The following is a 17906-nucleotide window of genomic DNA, read 5'->3' as shown; positions in this document are numbered from 1 at the left end:
TCCTGCAGCTCAGGAGCTCCGATTATTGGCCGGATCACTATTATCTGGTGATTTATGCGGATTTTTAAATGATCTGTATCTGTAGCTTATTATTTACAATGATGTGTTTTCTCGGGCCTAAATGGCCCGAGGTTCCACTCTGTGTAATTGCCATTCATCCAGGATACCAAAGCCGCCCTGTCGCGTCATCTCAGCCAGCCAATCAGCGCGTAGAGCGCGGGGAGTGGGGCGGAGCCCTCTCGGAGAAGGCAGCGCAATTAAACTGAGGGGAGCGCAATTTAAATCCAAAACACTGCTGGACGCGCGCCGAGTGGGTGAAAAAACACACACGCTTACAGACACATACACCGAGGACACACACAAACCCACACCGTGTCAGCGGATGAGTAAGGGAGAAGAGCCCGCTGCTGTGACACCGGGTCCGGTCAAGTTGAAGTGGAGCGGCGCGGGACCCTGAGGTGCGCACTGTGCGTCAGTGCGAGGAGCGGAAACACGCACAGTGGATTCTCTCGTTTTCTTTTTTGTTTTTTTGTGTGGAAACTAAAATCAGGAGGAAGAAGTGTTGCTCTCTCCTCTCGGCTCCTCTTAGGGACTCTCTCTCCTCCGCCGCACTGATGGGATGCTCTTCTCTGCTGGGATTATCGCTCCTCTGAGCCTCTGTGGGCTTTCCTCACAACGGCGGTGACCCCCGCGGCTCCTCCGCCCGCAGCGACTCCTCTCCGGTCTCCTCCGAGCTCCAGCGGTCGTTCATATGAGCGCAGCGTTCAGTCCGTCCTTCATGGTGATGCAGCGGCCACTCGGAAGCACCACCGCCTTCAGCATCGACTCTCTGATCGGGGGGCCTCCTCAGCCCAGCCCGGGACACTTCGTCTACACCGGGTACCCGATGTTCATGCCATACCGGTCGGTGGTGCTCCAGCCGCCCCCACCGCCACCCCCGGGCCTCCAACAGGCGCTCCCCACCGGACATCACCCGCACCCCCAGATCCCGAGCCTGCAGAGCGGCTTCTGCTCCAGCCTGACGCAGGGCCTGACGCAGGGCATGGCGCTCACCTCCACCCTCATGGCCTCGCTCCCCGGCGGCTTCTCCCCATCCCAGCAGCACCAGGAGGCAGCCAGGAAGTTCGGCTCTCAGGCACTGCATGCGGTCTTCGACAAAGCTCAGGAGCTGCGGCTGGACGCGGAGGACGGAAAGAGCTTCCTGCAGGGGAAGGAGTCTGCGGCGCTGTCGGGTTTCCACGACACGGACACGCCGGTACAGGCATCCACAGGTAGGCGGGTTCCTCATCCCGTTTCCCGCTGAAGAATTCATCATTTTATCTGATTTCAGTGAAGGAAAAAAATCCTAATTTTAAAGACTTTAGTTCGTTTGATGAGATGTTATGATGAGAAATAAATGAAGCTGAAACGCGAGAATATTTCCTCATTGTTTACAGAGTTTCACGTGTTTAAACAAAAACCGTCCAGGTTTGATCTGTTTTATTGATGCAAGAAATTAACTAAAAATATATATATATATATATATTTCTGCTTCTTAACGACGATTTTCAAAAAGAAACTGGGACATTTAAATCTGATTTTCTTCAGTGATTTTAAACGTTTTTATTTGCGTTTTCAAAATAAATTATTCGGGAATTATTCGCAGGCCCAGCGCTCATTTTTAATTTCTGTAAATCAACATTTTAAAGCTTTAAAAGAAATAACAATAATAACAATAATTAATTCATTTTAAAAACCAAACTTCACAATTCTTATAAAAGTGGGATCCATGTGGGTCGATTTAATCTTGAATAATTATTGAAATTATTCTGATTGATTTCTGTCTTTGCCGATAAATCATCCTGATTTGAATGTTTACTGACAGGGGAGAAAAAAATCCAGCGCCACCGCTTTTATTGCTTCCTCATATAAAACAAACACATTTGTTCCCTCTCGGGTCCCTTATTTGTGATGATCTCTGACACCTTAGAGTGTCACGCTGAGGGGGAGGTGCGGGGGGAAAGGCCGCGCGGAGACACTCCGCGCGTAATTACGCGTGAAAATAAAAATCCTCACAGAGCGCGTTCTTTGGAGCCACACTCACCTCATGATGGATATTGACACGAGACACGACAACTGCACCCCACCACGCACATACCTCCACCCCCAAGGCAGCCACCGCCCTCCTCACCCCTTCAGCTTCCACACGTCACAGTTTCGCGTTAAAAATGTAAATCTAACCTCATATTTAATTATTCTAAAAGCATCTCCTCCTAACATATCTCTCACAGAACTTTTCTTCTTAAAATATTTAGAAAAATATAAAAGTTTTTGGCTTTTACATGTTAATCGATTTCCCTCCAAACACGCGGAGCATTTAAAGAAATCTTAAATGCGCATTTTCGCTCATTTCTTACATTTAATAGCTGTAAATTAAACTTTGCGATTAATAAAAAGTGCAGATTGTGAAAGAAAATTATTTTATTGGGTCGCTTAATTTATTATTCAGAATAAAATAATCATAACATTTTTTTAAAGAAGCATCAAAACTGTGAAATTAGAGGGGAAAACGGAAGAAGCGCGTTTAAATATTTTGGTGACTTTTTGTCACTTTTGTTTCTGCCTTAAACTAATAAAGTTTGTTGGTTTTGTCCTGGTCTCACTGGTGGTGCTGTGTTTCCCTCCTCTTCCTCACAGTCAGAGCACACAGCAAAGAAGACTCCAAGGAGGAGGAGTGCGGCCGGAAGGACGAGAGCTTCTCCATGGACAGCGACCTGGACTATAGCTCGGACGACAACCTCACCTCCATGTGCCACAAAGAGGACGGAGACGGAGGAGGGGGAGGTCTGGATGAAGGCCCGCACCTGCACGGGCCCCCCGGCGGCGGCTCCGGGACGGGAGGAGGCGCGGGGGGCGGAGGCGGCGGGAAGAACCGGCGGAGGAGGACGGCGTTCACCAGCGAGCAGCTGCTGGAGCTGGAGAAGGAGTTCCACTGCAAGAAGTACCTGTCCCTCACCGAGCGCTCCCAGATCGCGCATGCGCTCAAGCTGAGCGAAGTCCAGGTGAAGATCTGGTTCCAGAACCGGCGCGCGAAGTGGAAACGCGTGAAGGCTGGAAACGTGAACAACAAGTCCGGGGAGCCGTCCCGGAACCCCAAAATAGTGGTGCCCATCCCCGTGCACGTGAGCCGCTTCGCAATAAGGAGTCAGCACCAGCAGATGGAGCAGGCCAGACCGTAGAAGAAGAAGCGGGAGGACCGAGGCCGGACTGAGAGGCCGCGAGCCGCGTTTAAGGGGGGAGGGGTTGTTTTATTGTGAAAATACCGGATTCAAGATTTTCAAAAATCGCAGAACTCATTAAAAAAAGGAAAAACAGAAAAGAAAGAAACGTGAATGAGTTTAATGTGATGGGTTTATTATTTTTATAGTTTCTATTTTAACAGATTTCTTTCATCGAAGCTTAGAGAAAAGAAAAAATATCAAATGAAGTGAATAAAGCTGATCTGAAAATGTGACAAATTCAAACATAAAGGAGGATAATTCAAAATAATCACGTGATTATTTTTCATGAAGTAAAATCTTTAAAAATCTTCTCACTGCAGCGCTATTACTTTCGGGATATCTTTGCGATAATAATTATCTTTTTTATTACATTTCATTTGATTTTTTTTTTTAAATAATTTTACATCATTGAAGTGAGAAATCAGAAAAAAATAAAATGTAAAATCTGAAAATAATTATTATTCATCACTGTTTAAAGAGGTGCGATTCTTTCTTTTTTTTCTTTTTTTTTCAAACTGCGGCACCGATTAAAGAAAATTCCGCTTTTTCTGAACGGAGTTGGTTTGATCATAAAACACTGTGGACATCTCCACAAACTAGGAACCCGACTGACTGCAGAGGCTGACTCCGGACTTCTTCTTCTCTGCAGGAAGTTAAAAATAAATAAATAAAAGCACACCTGAAGCCTGAGCGCGTGACTGAGCGGCACCAAAAACAAAAAAAGAGACAGAGAGGGGAAATTGCGGCAGGAGGAGGAAGACTCAGACTGACGGGTTGTTTCGGCAACATGTTGATCAACCCACACCCCCTCCCCTCCTACCCCCACATGTACATACTTCCGGGACCAAGCAGAGGAGTCGTGTGTTTCTGTTTGTTTGGACTGAATGAAGCTGCTAATTTATTTACACAAAACTTGTGACGAGAAACAAAAAAAAAGATGAATTAAAGTGTGAATTAAAAGATGATCAGATGTTGAACAGCTGCAGTGTCTCCATTCATGCCCGGGAATTATCTTCATCTTCCTGCCACTTTAGTTAAACTAAATAAATAAAAAACACGGGCATTTTTTTTAACCAACATCATCAATGACAGCTAGGCCGGAAGTTTGTATTTTTTACAAAATAAATGTCTAGATTATTATTATTTTTTATTCTGAAGGCCTTAAAGCTGATTTCAGACATGAAGGAAACGCAAAGCTGAAATGAGTCAGAAAAACTAGGATAAAGATTAAATTCTAAAACGTTTTATTATATTTATTTATAATTTGCTTTAAACTGCAGTTTGAGTGCACTTTAAATTTTAATTGTTAAAAAAATGAAAACAGTATTACAATGTCGTTAAACTTTGACGTGTGTTTATGTTTTCAGCCTGTTGCGCGGACTGAATTGCGCGTTCTCGTAGCAGATTAAGTTTCAGGCAAACGGGAGCGCGCCATGACGTCTCCACCGAGAGCAGAGGTGGTCACGTGGGTTTCTATCAGGTCCATTTTACTCCGGGAAACAATTTTTTTTATCCTAAAACATCAGCGGCTAAACAAAAAAAAAAAATAAGGAGAAATTCACCTGAATGTGACGTCATCCCACCAGCAGCACGTGCCTGCGTTGCGGCGATGGTGGTTGGGGTGGGGGGGGCGGCATGAGGCCTCACGTTCTCGCCTGGTATCAGAAACTGCGTCCTGATTGGCTCTGAAGTTTACCTGAAACAAAATTAAATCCTGAGAGTGAAACCCAGGAGTCAGTTTGGATGTAGATGCGCCTGTGCGCACTGACGCATGCGCTGTTTAGGCCTATTATCACATTAAAAAAATAATCTCCATATCTATAAACATGATCTGAAAAGGGGAATATTTTAAGGGTGGCTTGAAGAAAAGGAAACATGTGGATACAGTTGTCCGTGATGTTTTTTGATGTTGAAGCCTTTTCAGTTATATTTTATTGATAAAATGAAAATTTATTGCACATTTCAGACTGTTCTTCGGGTTGTTTTCACTTGTAAAATTGCGGAAATTTAACGTTTACTTAGTCTGTTTTTATACAGAAATGCGGGAAATTTAAAGGTACATTTACTCCTCAAAATACTGGCACCGTCACACTCTATACCAGAAAAAATGTTCTCATGTGCAGCAGCCTGAGTCAAATTCATCATCTCACCCACAATTAGCAATTTGGCAAAATCTAAATGAATGACTGCATCTTTAAATCTAGTTTCTTTGTGCTCTAACGTTAGCTTCCCGCTTAAATTCTACAGTTTCTACATGGACCCTGGTCATAAGCGAGGAGGTAAAGGCTCTGTCGTCACTCGTTGCTGATTTGTGATGATTGTCGTGACGTCAGAGCTGTGGATGAGGAATTCTGATTTAATGTGACTCTAAGTGTCAATAAAAACCAGATGTGAGCTCAGAGTAAGGCGACAGAAACCTAAATCCGGACTGGACCCTGCACAGTGTGAACAGTCAGCGCTGCCTGCGACTCTAATGACTTTTTTTCTTTTTTGCAAATTGTAATCAACTCGAGCCGTCGCAGGCGACTGATAAATGAGACCCAGGGGGATCAGCCTCAGCCCAGCTACCCCCGCCTCCCTGAATTAACACCAACTCGCCCGGCTGCAGCTCAGCTCCTGCTGATTAATCCTGACGTCAAGGAGGCCAAAACGCATCTTCTCCTTCTTCTGTGGTGGTCACCGCAGGGAGATCCCTGAGCCTCCTGTCACCTCTCTGTTGTCCACAGCCACGACAATAAAATTAAACGATTCCCAGAAGCCCTTGGAAAAGCTGACAGATTCTCTCATTCAAAACTCCCACTGAAAAAATCCCTAATTTTAAATTTTCATCAAGCAATAACTTGTTTGAGTTTGATGTAATAAAAACTCTTTTTAGGACTTAAAAAAACAACCCCATCCCTTCTCTCATTTTAGATTTCCATCCCACAATAACCGAAAACAAATAAGTGATTTTCAAATAATGACAAAACAACAAATATATTGATTTCTGAATCTTTAACACTCTGGAAAATGTTAACTTTAGCTTTTCGAAGCTAAAACTTTTAACATGATTGAGTCTCTCATTACAAACTCCAGTTAAAAAAATCACTAATTTTAAATTTGAATCATTCAAAAATTGTCAGGTTTCTTATAGAATAATAAATAAATTTTGTATTTCAACAATGCTTGACTTTTGAGTAAAAATAAACAAAAAGAGACTTTGCTTGAGTGTCACCTGCTGATGAAGATCGCGTAACAATGGACGAAAGTTGCTAAAAAGTCTAGTAGGTACATATCCAACAACTGAAAAATTTCTGCTTTAGTGGTGAGAAGTAAAAACCTAATTTTGGTATAAATCTAACACTGCATTCTGACACTTCCATCTAAATGTCACAGCAGAAACTGAGGCTCATCAGACCAGGTAACATTTATTTTTATCTTCTATTGTCAAGTTTTGGTGAGCATGTGTGAATTGTGAGCCGCTGTGGTCTTCTTCTGCTTCTACATGTTGTGTGCTCAGTGATGCTCTTCTACATACTGTGGTTGCAATGAGTGGTGATTTTAGTTGCTGTTGCCTTCAAAGAAGTCTGGCCATTCTCCTCTGACCTGGGAAAAGATATTTTCTCCCAAAGAACTGCCGCTTACTAGACTAACCCTAACCCTCTCTCTTTTGGCCCATTCTCTGCAAACCTCAGAGATGGTTGCAGGGCAAAATCTCAACTATTCTTAAACTTTGACTTGTTTCATCATTTTAATGATTTGTGGGCTAACCAGAACTACTTAACTTTGTAAAGTACCACATCAGAGTGGTTTATGTGGTTTTATGTATACTTTTACATTATGGTAATACTCATTCTCCACCTCCTACACCACAAATAGAGAAAACTAAGATAAACCAAAGTAAAATTCCCACAGGTGTGACCAGGAAATGAAAACAGAATATGAAATACATGCCTAAATATTGAAGAAATCCACTTCAAAAACACTGACCACGCACATGCACACACACTTCAAGTTATAATAAGAAGCATTATTCTTGTCTTTATTGAAAAGAGACACATTACAGTAGAAGACTCTGTATTAGGTAGAATTTTCATACAACGGTACTGTACATCAAACAAAAATTCAATAACAATAATAACAACAACATCAACAACAATAATAATAATTATTAGATTAACAGTGACAATAAGAACAATAATGTGTCTGGATGATAAATCAGAACAACAATAATAAAAAGTGGATGGAGAAAATTATACAAAAATGTAGGTTTAAGGGGGCCGAGTCTTCCTCGAGGGGTGCATTTATAAATAATGTAGTGGACAGCCCAGTTGGGTGGGGTTAAGGAGGCTACATGAGGTAACACAACTAGACATTGACAATATTATTTCTTCGTTCTGTTGATGTCTATGTACAAGTGTTGGCGGTGGCGAGAGCAGTGCAGACATATTAATGCAGTTACCATGACATAATTTATCTACACGCAGGCGGCTTCAGCCGAAAGATCCTAGGCTAGGAAACATATTGCGCCATGCTACTGGCCACTGAGCTAACTGACCGCTAGCTGGAGCTTCACAGCATGTTTTAGCTTCAAAATATACACAAAACAGATATTTTCTATGTTTTCTCCTCAATTATGAGACTAAGAAAATGTGAACGCGAACAACAGAAACATCTGTGAAGAGTCAAGTCTTCATATTCAAGGAGATACAGCACCCCATATGCTCTGCTAGCAGAGTTTAGCTAGCTGCTCTTAAAACCATGTTTCTATTATCCACATATTGTTTTCATGTTCTGCTAAGCTTCTAATGGAAAGCAGATGACTGACTTAGATTGTTTACTTGGAAGCTGGGAAAATCTTTTTTAAAACAATGTTTGTCACAGTTTGCATTTTTATGGTGGGAAGTTTAGCTTATGCCCCTCTTCCCCTCACTTAGCTTAGTTCAGTTAACATATCTACAGCTTATGAGCCTCGATGTTTCGATTCTCTATTCCTATTTCAGTATTTATTTGATTAATATTTAGAAGGGGAAATGCACTGTTAACCTAAAACAATGCTGGCTTGCTCACTGCTAGGTGTTAGCTTAGGTGACAGATGACTCAGCAATTTTTCGATTTTAGCTTTGAGTCTCAAACCTGAATGAGCATAAATCTGCAGCAAAGTGACAACTAATGTTCACCTCCTTGCTATTAGCTATCACCAGCTAGCTGATCTCTAGTTGCATTAACAAGCGCTTGTAAACGGAAACTCTAGCGCAATGCTCTCGTTAGTTTGTTTACTACTATCTACAGTTAGCATTGTTATTAATTACACTTTAAATTTTTCTGCTCACACGATTTTAAAATAAAATAAATACAATTTTATTCTAAAGGAAACAACCTGAAGCCGCCACCGCTTAGAAAAAGCCAATGTCAGTTACTGACAGAACATAAAGGAAGATGGTAGAAGAGTTGTGTTTAAAATAGATGAAGTAAAGCAGTAAATTAGTGCATTTCTGTCATAAATAAATGGACGTCTTTTTTCCCTGTCCTGTTTCTGGACAGCTGTGGGATGGGTCAGATATGAAAACAAACTAAAAGCATCCAACAAAAATAATAGGCTTGGTTTGTCATTTACAGGAAATAAAACGGCGTCTTGAAGATGACTGGTAAGGAAAATGGAGCGTGACACGTATAGCAACAACAAAAATTAGGAACATCAAGGCAGGCGTGCAAAAACAAAAAAGGCAAAAGGAGGACAAATGTGTTCATGTTGATAGAAAAACATTTGTTTCTTGCTTTTTGATCCTTCTTCCATTTCTACAGTGTGTTTTTGTGTTTTCATGTGAATATTAAAGCGATGTTAGTATACAAAGTTAGGATGTGAGCGTGAAGGTTTTTATGAATATTGCTTGGATACACAGTCGGGTTGAGAGCTGCTACTCAACCGCTGCAGCAACATTTACATTAGAGGGCGAAACAGGAGAAAGTTGAAGATCCGAGCTGAGGAGCAGCATACTGTCTGAATCATCAAATAAATGTTGAGTTTGGGAAACTAGTTCCCCAACTATCTTCATCTGAAGGCCTTCATTCTACACATTTCAACAACCAACGGAAAAATCGATATCACCAGGATTAAGAAAGGTGTTTTTAAAACACCTGAAATTAACCTGCAACCCTATCATTAAATCCAAATGGACCTTTGTGCCAGTGGTTCCCAACATTTCTAGCTCATGGTGATTTTAAAATATAAGGGCTAGTATGAATTAAACTTCGTCTTGTCTAACAGTTAATGGCAATGCAGACCAATTGGACAAATGTAAACACATCCGTAAACATTCAGGGTAGCCTTAATGTATGCTGTCCACTGTCCAGCTTGTCTTTGTCCATGTGTTTGTATCAGAGTCTTTAAAATATTCTCATTATCAATGAGAAAATCAAGTGGTAAAAGGTTGGGAAATGTGGAATTCTATACTGAAGATTAACTTTTTTGAATGTTCTTTCATAAGTGTAGGTAATGATATTTTCTTTTTAGCTCTATGACAGTTCATTTTTTCCATGTATGATAGTAAGACTCTTTAGGGCTTGGCCATGACTTTCTCATATTGTTGGATCTGGTCTACATTGAAACTTGGCCTCAGTTTTGATCCAAAGATTCTCTACATTTAGACTCAGTCTTGAAATATAACCCCATGTGGTGAACAATATAGCCCTAAATTTAGCATGAGTAGACTTTGTAAGTTTAAACTTAAACTCTAAATTGTAGACTAAAATCTGACTAAATTTATACTTGGCTTCAGCTTTACCCTGTTTGGTCTTTTTCTGGAACAAAATTAAACCTGTTTTAGACTTGAGCTAGAGTTTACCAGATTTCATCTTTCCCAGTCTTGGTAAACTTTTTGAGCCCATTAGACAAATGTAAAGATTTGGTTAATACTGTGAACCCAATTTGGTTATGGCTAGAATACTTATAAACTACAGTCTTCTGTCCAGACTCCATCTTGACCACATGTTGCCCAATTTAATCATATTTGGTCACAGTCTAAGCTCAAAGGTCAATGATCAAGCCTTTAAACTTGATCTTGAGTTTAAGTTATCCACATTTTGACTGCATTATGACTCAAACCTTGGTGGTAGTGCTGACCACCACATTTACACTTGGTCTTGAGTCAAATGTACTCAAGTTTAGTGAGTATTATGTAACGAAACTTCACCAGATGTAGACTTTTTCTAAGCTCATTAAATAATCAGATTTGAGCCTGACTCAAACTCAACCACATCTCGTGCTATTGTGGCCCCAAATGCCCCCAAAAGTAAACTCAACACTTTTATACTGCGTCTTAACTTAATTTTTACCACATTTGTTAAAGTCAGGGTAGACCTAAATTTGAGAAGATGTAGACTTTTTATAAGCTTCCCTTTGGGTTTGTTCTTTCTCATTAAAAAAGCAGCTTGGATCTGTATTTTCTGATTTCCTTTGCTGTAAACCGTCCGTTGACCCTTTAGTCTGTAAAGATTCTCATGTTGGGAACCACAGGTTTAGACACCTGCAAAAGTTTTTCTTCCTGGTTTCTTCATGGTTCAGCACAGAGCCAAAACCATACTACAACACATTAGAATAAACCACTTCCAGTCTGCAACCTCACATACTCTAAGTACTTACTGTGTTCTCTAATTTACATGATGCTTCGAATGAAAGAGAGAAAGCGACAGAGAAAGAGAGGAGGATTATTTACAACAAAGACGTTTTCAGACCAGAGAAGAAGAAAAAGAAGCCCTTCTTAGTGATTCGCTGAGCAGATCAGGGAGACTGCCTGATTGGACGGGATAGATAAAAAAGTGGCGGTGATGGCAGGGACCACCAACCGTCTCCCCATCATTGTGTCTGGACAGATAGCAAACATTAAAAAAAAACCAAAACAAAACAAAAAACACCTGAAGACAATAATTTCCCTTTTTTGCTCCGACAGCTGCTTCTGTGTCTTTTCCATTTTTTTACATTAATAAAATTAACTTCAGGGACAGAGTTCAGATTAAATGCTTTTTCATCAGGATGTAAACCAGGTTTGGGTTTAAGATGCTTACAGTTCACTCAGTTCAGACGATAAAACTTTTAGCATAAGAAAAGGTTTGAAATCCTACATATAGATGCTCATCAGCAGGTTAATTCCCAGCTGAGCCAGGATCTGGATGGCAAACCAAATTTACAAACCAAATTTATAAACCAACTTATGCCACAAACTATCGGCAACATACAGCAAAATGTTCAATCGCTCGATCGACCAGTTTGCTCTTATGGTGATTAATGGATAATGCAACGAACATGTTTCAAAAAGTGCAACTTTTACGTTGAAGCCGAATGGTCCCCATTTCCAGCTTTTTGTCGCACCCTTTGCAGTTTTACTATCGCTTGGCAAGTAGTTGGTCAGTGTTTGTAGACAAGGAGAGTCTTCCAAGCAATTGCAAGAAGGTTTTCAGTACAGCACTGTACACCTCTTTGCAACCACCTAGTGACTGCCAGCAACCTCTAGCGACCAGTTGCCAACCAGTGACCAGTGGCTGCCAGAGGGCTACCAATCGATCTCTTGGTTCGGTGCCTTAGGCATCCAACCAATTAAGTGAAGCCAGCAATTTTGAGCAACTTGAGTGTTGACAAAAATCTGAATGTAGTCGGAACTAAGTGAAGTGAAAACAGGTTGTTTCATCTAAAGAACTCGCTGGGAAAAAAGACAATGAGCGCTGACGATCGACAGTCCCCAGTCCCTGAGCCTGGCAAGAGCTTCTGTACACTTAATGACTTTATACACCCGATAGCTTAAAAAAAAAAGGAAAAACAAAAACCCTTCCCCTGTTAGCATTTTTTACCATTGGTCCAGCAATGCACATCGAGATACAATATACACAGTCGAGAAAAATGCCTTAAATTAAAGTAGAAAAAGTGTCTAGGACATGCGATCTATCACACTTATGTTTTACCTCTAAGCTGATATTTTTTTTTAACATCAAGATTTTTTTCACATTAAAAAAAAAAAGAACCAAAATGTGTAAAGCGGGTTGGTTTGCAGAAAATTTTAAAAAATGACAGCTGAAAGGAGGTGAAGAGGTCGTAAAGAATCCTCGAGAGATTTGCAGTGAAGATGATGTTGATGGGTGGCTGCCTCAAAGAAGATACGAAGACTTGAGTTTCCTTCTCGTTGATTTGATCTCACAGTTTCAGGTTGTGGACAGAAGATGATATGCTTTGAGTTCAGTTTGTTGTTGAGTCTGAGCGGGAACTGGCCTTTGTAGTGTGAAATCTGAGGCTGTGTGACGAGGTACAATATAACTCATTGACCTGCACAAGTCGTGTGACCATTTCCCAAAATGCTTTGATGATCATGGGCTATGTTTCCCAGCATGCTTTAGACTTCTTCTCCCAAACAGACGCCTGGCCGCAGCGTCACCACTGACCTGTGATCAGTTTACTGGTCGTTGTCAGGTGAAGTGGGCAAAGCTAAAGTAGTGGTTCCCAAAATAAAACGCTCAGGATACTCCCAAATCGGAGTTTGTTTATTTTTCTCAGAGTCATCACAGGAAACTGTCTGGTCATATGAGCGCGGCACTGCCGGCGCTGCTGCAGCTGTTGTTGCGATTGGTGTTGCGCCGTGAAAGGTTGGGTGTGGCCATTAGGGGGTTGCGTTCATCTGGGCAGCCATACTGAGCCAGCGTGTCCACACATTCCTGACAGCTGGCCTGGCGAGCATATGCCATTGCACTGTTGCCGTGGGCGTCCCTTGCCATCAAGTCCACGCCGTACTGCAGAAAGAATCAGAGAGGGATAGTCATCAATCATCTCCTGTCTTTAAAGCCCAGAATTACTGGAATACCAGCACTGTTTTTTCTTACCCAGATAAGGAGCTGCGTGATGACCACGTTGCCCTTGTGGCTGGCCAGGTGCAGCGCGTTGCGTCCATCTCCTTCTCCGCAGGTCTCGTTGACCTGCTGTCGGGACCCGTGAGCAAGCAGGAGCACGACTGCACGTAGATCCTCCTCGGCGGTTGCCCTCAGCAGCTGCTGGCCCAGCGGGACATCAGTGCAGGGCAGCGACGCCAGAAAGAGACGCTGCTCGTACTTTGCCCGGATCCAGCGCTCACGCTCCTCCCTGATGGAGAAAACAGAAACAGACACCTTTAAGGACTGACAGCTATCTAATGGCTGTAGCATGAAGTGTCATACTGCTGCCCGAAACATGAAGCTGTAAACAGACTTTTTTTCTTTTGATTTGGACGTAAATTTAGCTTTAATACAACAACTAAACAAGCGTTTTTTGCCCTTAAATTCTTCCTCTGAGTGTAAAATAAGACACAGCGAGAGGCAGAGGGACAGACGTGGTGAAAGGCCAAAGGACGTGGACGCATTGTTCGCCGATCGAGTATCATTAACTGCTGATCTGTCTAATCCACAACTCTGATCGCTCTAATCTCTGCTCTAATCCCTCCGTGTAAACAGCAGCTCATTCAGCCTGCTGGGATTAGTCCAGGGAGAGGACAGAGAGGAGGGAGTGTGGGGGGGCAGAACTGCCCTGGGGGGAGAGATATTGAGCTGTCCCCCCTCCTCCCTTGCCCCTCTACTCTATTCTCATCCAGTAACAACACATCCTTCAGGGGGTGAGATGGGAGGTTGCAAGAAATGGAGAAAGAGTAGAGGTTAAAAACTCTTCCTACTGCCTCACTCATTTTTTACTGGCACCCAAATAATCGTTCATCTAAATTTGGTTTGACTGTTCTTTAGATTCGATTGGATTCCTTTAGATTATTGTTTGTTTAGGTAGTTTCGATATCAACAGTGAACTGAACCATAACCATAGTAACATAGTGAAGCCTGGACTTTCTGTGGTTTGGTTTGGGTTTGCACGCTCATCGACTACCAACTTGTAACTGAGAAGTCTTTAGTCAGCAAGGTAAAGGACTGATGTGAATGCCAGCATGAGTGAAGGATGTTGCTGATTGATAGATGATGGGGCACAAAATATGCAACCAGAGTGTCTACGAGTGATCAGCTGTCAGCTACATGCTATGGGCCTCAAACAAATCTCTTTATACATGCTTACACGTTCAAAGGCACTCTAACAAGTTCCAACCAAGTTAAAATGACAGAGGAATACTTTACGCTGAGTTAACCCAACTCATCTGTCACTTTGGCATCTATGTACCTGCTTTTTGAGCAGGAACTCTTGCTGCTTTAGGTCTTTCACTTCAAAACATCACAGATTAGAAAATAGAATCACAATTTCAGTGCCTCTTCTACTTGAGTCAATGTAAAATTATTGCAGACCTCTTGTTGATCTCTTACAAATCACCATTTCTGCACACAATCATGCAAATAAAGCTGGGGTATTTTTTTGCTTTTCCATTCCTTATCCTTGGACATACAACAGTTCTTGGATCTTAACTGTGATTACGGCACTTTCTACACTTAAGTCACCTGTTAAACTCTGACTCAATCCATCGTCTCCTGATAGAAGAATCTGTGTGAATATGAAATTTGGCGCAGTGTGTGGAGTAAAGTGGGGATGCTGGGAGGCTTGATGGGAGACAAACTGTGGGAACAGCAAGTGTTAAAAGTTTAAAAAAGAAGTTTTCAGTCAGTGTGGGAACCTGCAGAATCTCATTAACTCTCTTCCTGGATACCAGTGTGAGTGTGTGTGCAGGGGTGTGGTGGCGGCGGCTAGCATCACGGAATGTCCCGGGGGCTTTCCCTTCCTGCCCCAGCCCAGAGAGAGAGTAGGGAGGCTGGGCTCCAGACTACGGCCGACAGCCCCCGGACAAAGCCTGGAGGTGTCGCTGGGTGTGTGTGTCTGCCTATGTTTGTTGGTGTGTGTGCTCAGCAGGGCTCTGGCCTTCTGTCCTCCAGAGGACAGGGAGGAAATGTGAGGCCACTGGACCCAGGAAACGCATGCCTTCCCCCGCCACCGGAGTTGCTAAGGGGCTGCAGAGAGCCGATGTAAGTCAGAGAAGAAGAGGGCTCAACCCTAGGTGCTCAAAGAGACTCAAACTGTTCTTTTCTGACTGGCTTCAAGAAGAAGCATGGCAGACTTTGTATTATTGCCATCATATTTAAAGCAGGTCTTCACCAGTATTTTGACCCAATGGTGTCCTTAACATGTCCTGAAATGACATGTCATTTACATTCAAACACATTATATATATCAATGTCCTGCCTTGAAATACCAGCATCACTGCTTTTTTAGATAACCTGTACCTGTTTTTTCACCAACAGAGCTTCAGTTCTGTCCTAGCGCCCCCTGAGAACCAAAAAAGGTTTGACAACCCAGTGAGGTGTTGGGGTAGAAAGCCCACTCTTGTCAGTGGTGCCAAATTAGGTGCCTGATGTCAAAGACAGAATGTGGTCACCTCAGGCACACAGATCTGGATGTGTTTACTGTGTTTGTTTTGGTTCTGAATATAGTTGGTTGTTCGGTAGAAGCTTGAACTTTCAGAATCTATGTTTATTTTGGTACTGCTGTTGATTTTTTTTCTGTCAAAAGGGAGATATTCTTCCCACTGTCACCATGTTTTTGCTAATAAGGTCATCTGAATGTTGGGGTTTTCTCTGTATTGTTGTGGGCTCCTTACTTTACAGTATGAAACACCTTGAAGCAACTGCTGGTGTGATTTTAGCGCTATATAAATAAGAATTGAATTGTATCTTTCCCTATTTGTTTTTTTTGTTTTTTCTTTAGCATTCTTTTGGTTCTTCAATTTGTTTGGTGGTTTATTTATTTATGTATTTGGAATTTGTTTACTGTATGTTTGAGTGGTTATTGAGGTTTTGTTTGCTGGGTTACTGACGGTGTGTTCGGGTGTTTGTTTATGGAGTGTTTGGTAGTTTGTTCACAGTATGTTTATATGTGTTTGGTTATTTGTTGAGCTTCTGTTCTGTGGTTTGTTTACTGCACATTTGATTTTGCATTTTATTCTTCCTCTTGGTTTGTGTTTTGGTTGGAGAGTTTTTAGCGTGTGAGTTTATTGACTTCTTATTTTTTGTACGAGTCGCTTGTTTTGGTTATTGTTTAGCATATGTGTAGTTGTTTGTTTGGCTGCGTGTTCGGTGTGTGTGTGTGTCGCAGTAAACAGTGACTATCCTTCATCACGAGCTAACGAGTCTTGAAAACACACAGCTCTGGACAGTGGAGAGGCTAATTGCACTAATTAACCACACAGAGCGTGTGTGTGTGTGTGCGTGTGTGTGACACTATGTGTTAACATGTGTCTGAATGTACGTGCTCATATTTTGTGTGTTAATCTGTGTGTGTGTGTGTGTGTGTGTGTCTCTTTTCACATCCCATTAGACAAAGAGCTGTGCCCCTGCACCAAGGCATGCTGGGTAGATAATTAAACATGAGTCCCGGTGAGATCGCTTGTGACAGGAAAACACACACACACACTGCAAGTATGTCAAGCAGAGCCCAGAGGGGTTATAATGTGTGTTTGTGTGTGTCAGTCAGTTAAATTAAATGATAAAAACTGCACCAGCCAGAGGAAACAAGCCTTCATGCATCTACTGTTTCTACTGTCCTCACTGCTCCGTTCACACAAACTCGAGCTCCTCCTGAATGAGCTCATGTCGGACGATTAGTAGGAACACGACTCTGACCTTCAGTTTATGCCGTTTTCGCAGGATCTCATGTGGGCTGTCCCTGTTTATCTCTTTGTGTGGTTCATGTTTTCACCGTTTCATTGCTGTAATGCTACTTTAATTTTTATTATGGCTTTGGGCATGGCATCACTGGTCTGTGGTTTGGTCTGCTAATTTGTTCTTAATAAAAGCCGTAGCATCTAAATTTATCCCAGACTTTATTCACCTCAGATGTCCTGTTCTAATACAATCTGCAGGGTTTTTTTTACGAGGTTTTCAAATTTTCTCACAACTAAGGTTTTCAGTACAAAGCTACAAACACCAGATACAAGTTTGAAAGCTGGAATTTTCAGTGAGAACGCTCCATCAAGTTGAATTTCCAAATTGGAAAGTTGCAGAAGTCACACCAGACCTGATTTGCAATCCAGTGAGTGTAAACAGGAGTAAAAATGTAAAAGTTTTACTCTTTACGACCATTGTTGTGCATTTGTGACTTGCTAAATAAGCCACACACAGAATAGAAGAGGCTCTGTCTGTCAGCACAGTTTTAAAGTGCAGAAAAACAGGCACTGAGTTGTACTTTAGGTAGTACTATGGAGTAAAATAAACCTTTTTTTCCTACTACTACTATTGAAATGTGACCAGTGAGGTATAATGTCTTGACCCTCAAGTTAAAAAAATGCATTGTGACTTGGTAACATTAACTCCTTCGACTTTTGGCTTCACTACATCGGATCATCTGCCTCCATCTCACCCACTTTAACTACACCCATGAATCTTCTCTGAGGTCTTCCTGTTTTCCTCTGGCCTGGCAGTTTCAATTATCCACCCTCCCTCCTCTGCACATGTACAAACCATTTCAGCCTCACTTCTCTAACCTGAGCTGTCCCTCCGATGTACTCGTTTCTAACCCTGTCCATCCTGGTCACTAACAATGACAATGTTAGCACCTTCAACACTGTCACCTCCTGCTGTCTTTTTGTTCATACCACCTTCTCCAAATCAAACATCAAGCAGGAAGTGTGTAATGTTATCTTCCTGACTATTTGGTGTCAGTTTTAATTCCAAAAT

At 42.0% G+C, this 17906-nt stretch overlaps 2 protein-coding genes across 11 annotated transcripts in view; one reads left to right on the top strand and one right to left on the bottom strand.

Annotated features, from left to right (window-relative positions):
- The first annotated feature begins 306 nt into the window (after nt 1–306).
- gbx2 (gastrulation brain homeobox 2) lies at nt 307–4221 on the top strand. The gene is made up of 2 exons (XM_063466556.1): nt 307–1271; nt 2677–4221. The coding sequence occupies exons 1-2, from the start codon at nt 752–754 to the stop codon at nt 3216–3218; spliced, it is 1062 nt and encodes a 353-aa protein (XP_063322626.1). The 5' UTR covers nt 307–751; the 3' UTR covers nt 3219–4221.
- Nucleotides 4222–7273: 3052 nt separating this feature from the next.
- The window catches only part of agap1 (ArfGAP with GTPase domain, ankyrin repeat and PH domain 1), a 174558-nt gene continuing 163925 nt past the window's right edge, over nt 7274–17906 (bottom strand). For all 10 annotated transcript variants that reach the window (XM_063466426.1, XM_063466424.1, XM_063466425.1 and 7 more), the window contains 2 exons: nt 13104–13359; nt 7274–13013 (listed from right to left, as the gene is read on the bottom strand). In XM_063466426.1, the coding sequence (XP_063322496.1) occupies nt 12804–13013; nt 13104–13359 (466 nt within the window). In that variant the 3' untranslated portion in view covers nt 7274–12803. The remainder of the gene's footprint in view (nt 13014–13103; nt 13360–17906) is intronic.

This window comes from Pelmatolapia mariae, linkage group LG23 (genome assembly GCF_036321145.2).
Source record: "Pelmatolapia mariae isolate MD_Pm_ZW linkage group LG23, Pm_UMD_F_2, whole genome shotgun sequence".
Taxonomy (NCBI): domain Eukaryota; kingdom Metazoa; phylum Chordata; class Actinopteri; order Cichliformes; family Cichlidae; genus Pelmatolapia; species Pelmatolapia mariae.
This window is presented reverse-complemented; position numbering and strand designations above follow the sequence as displayed.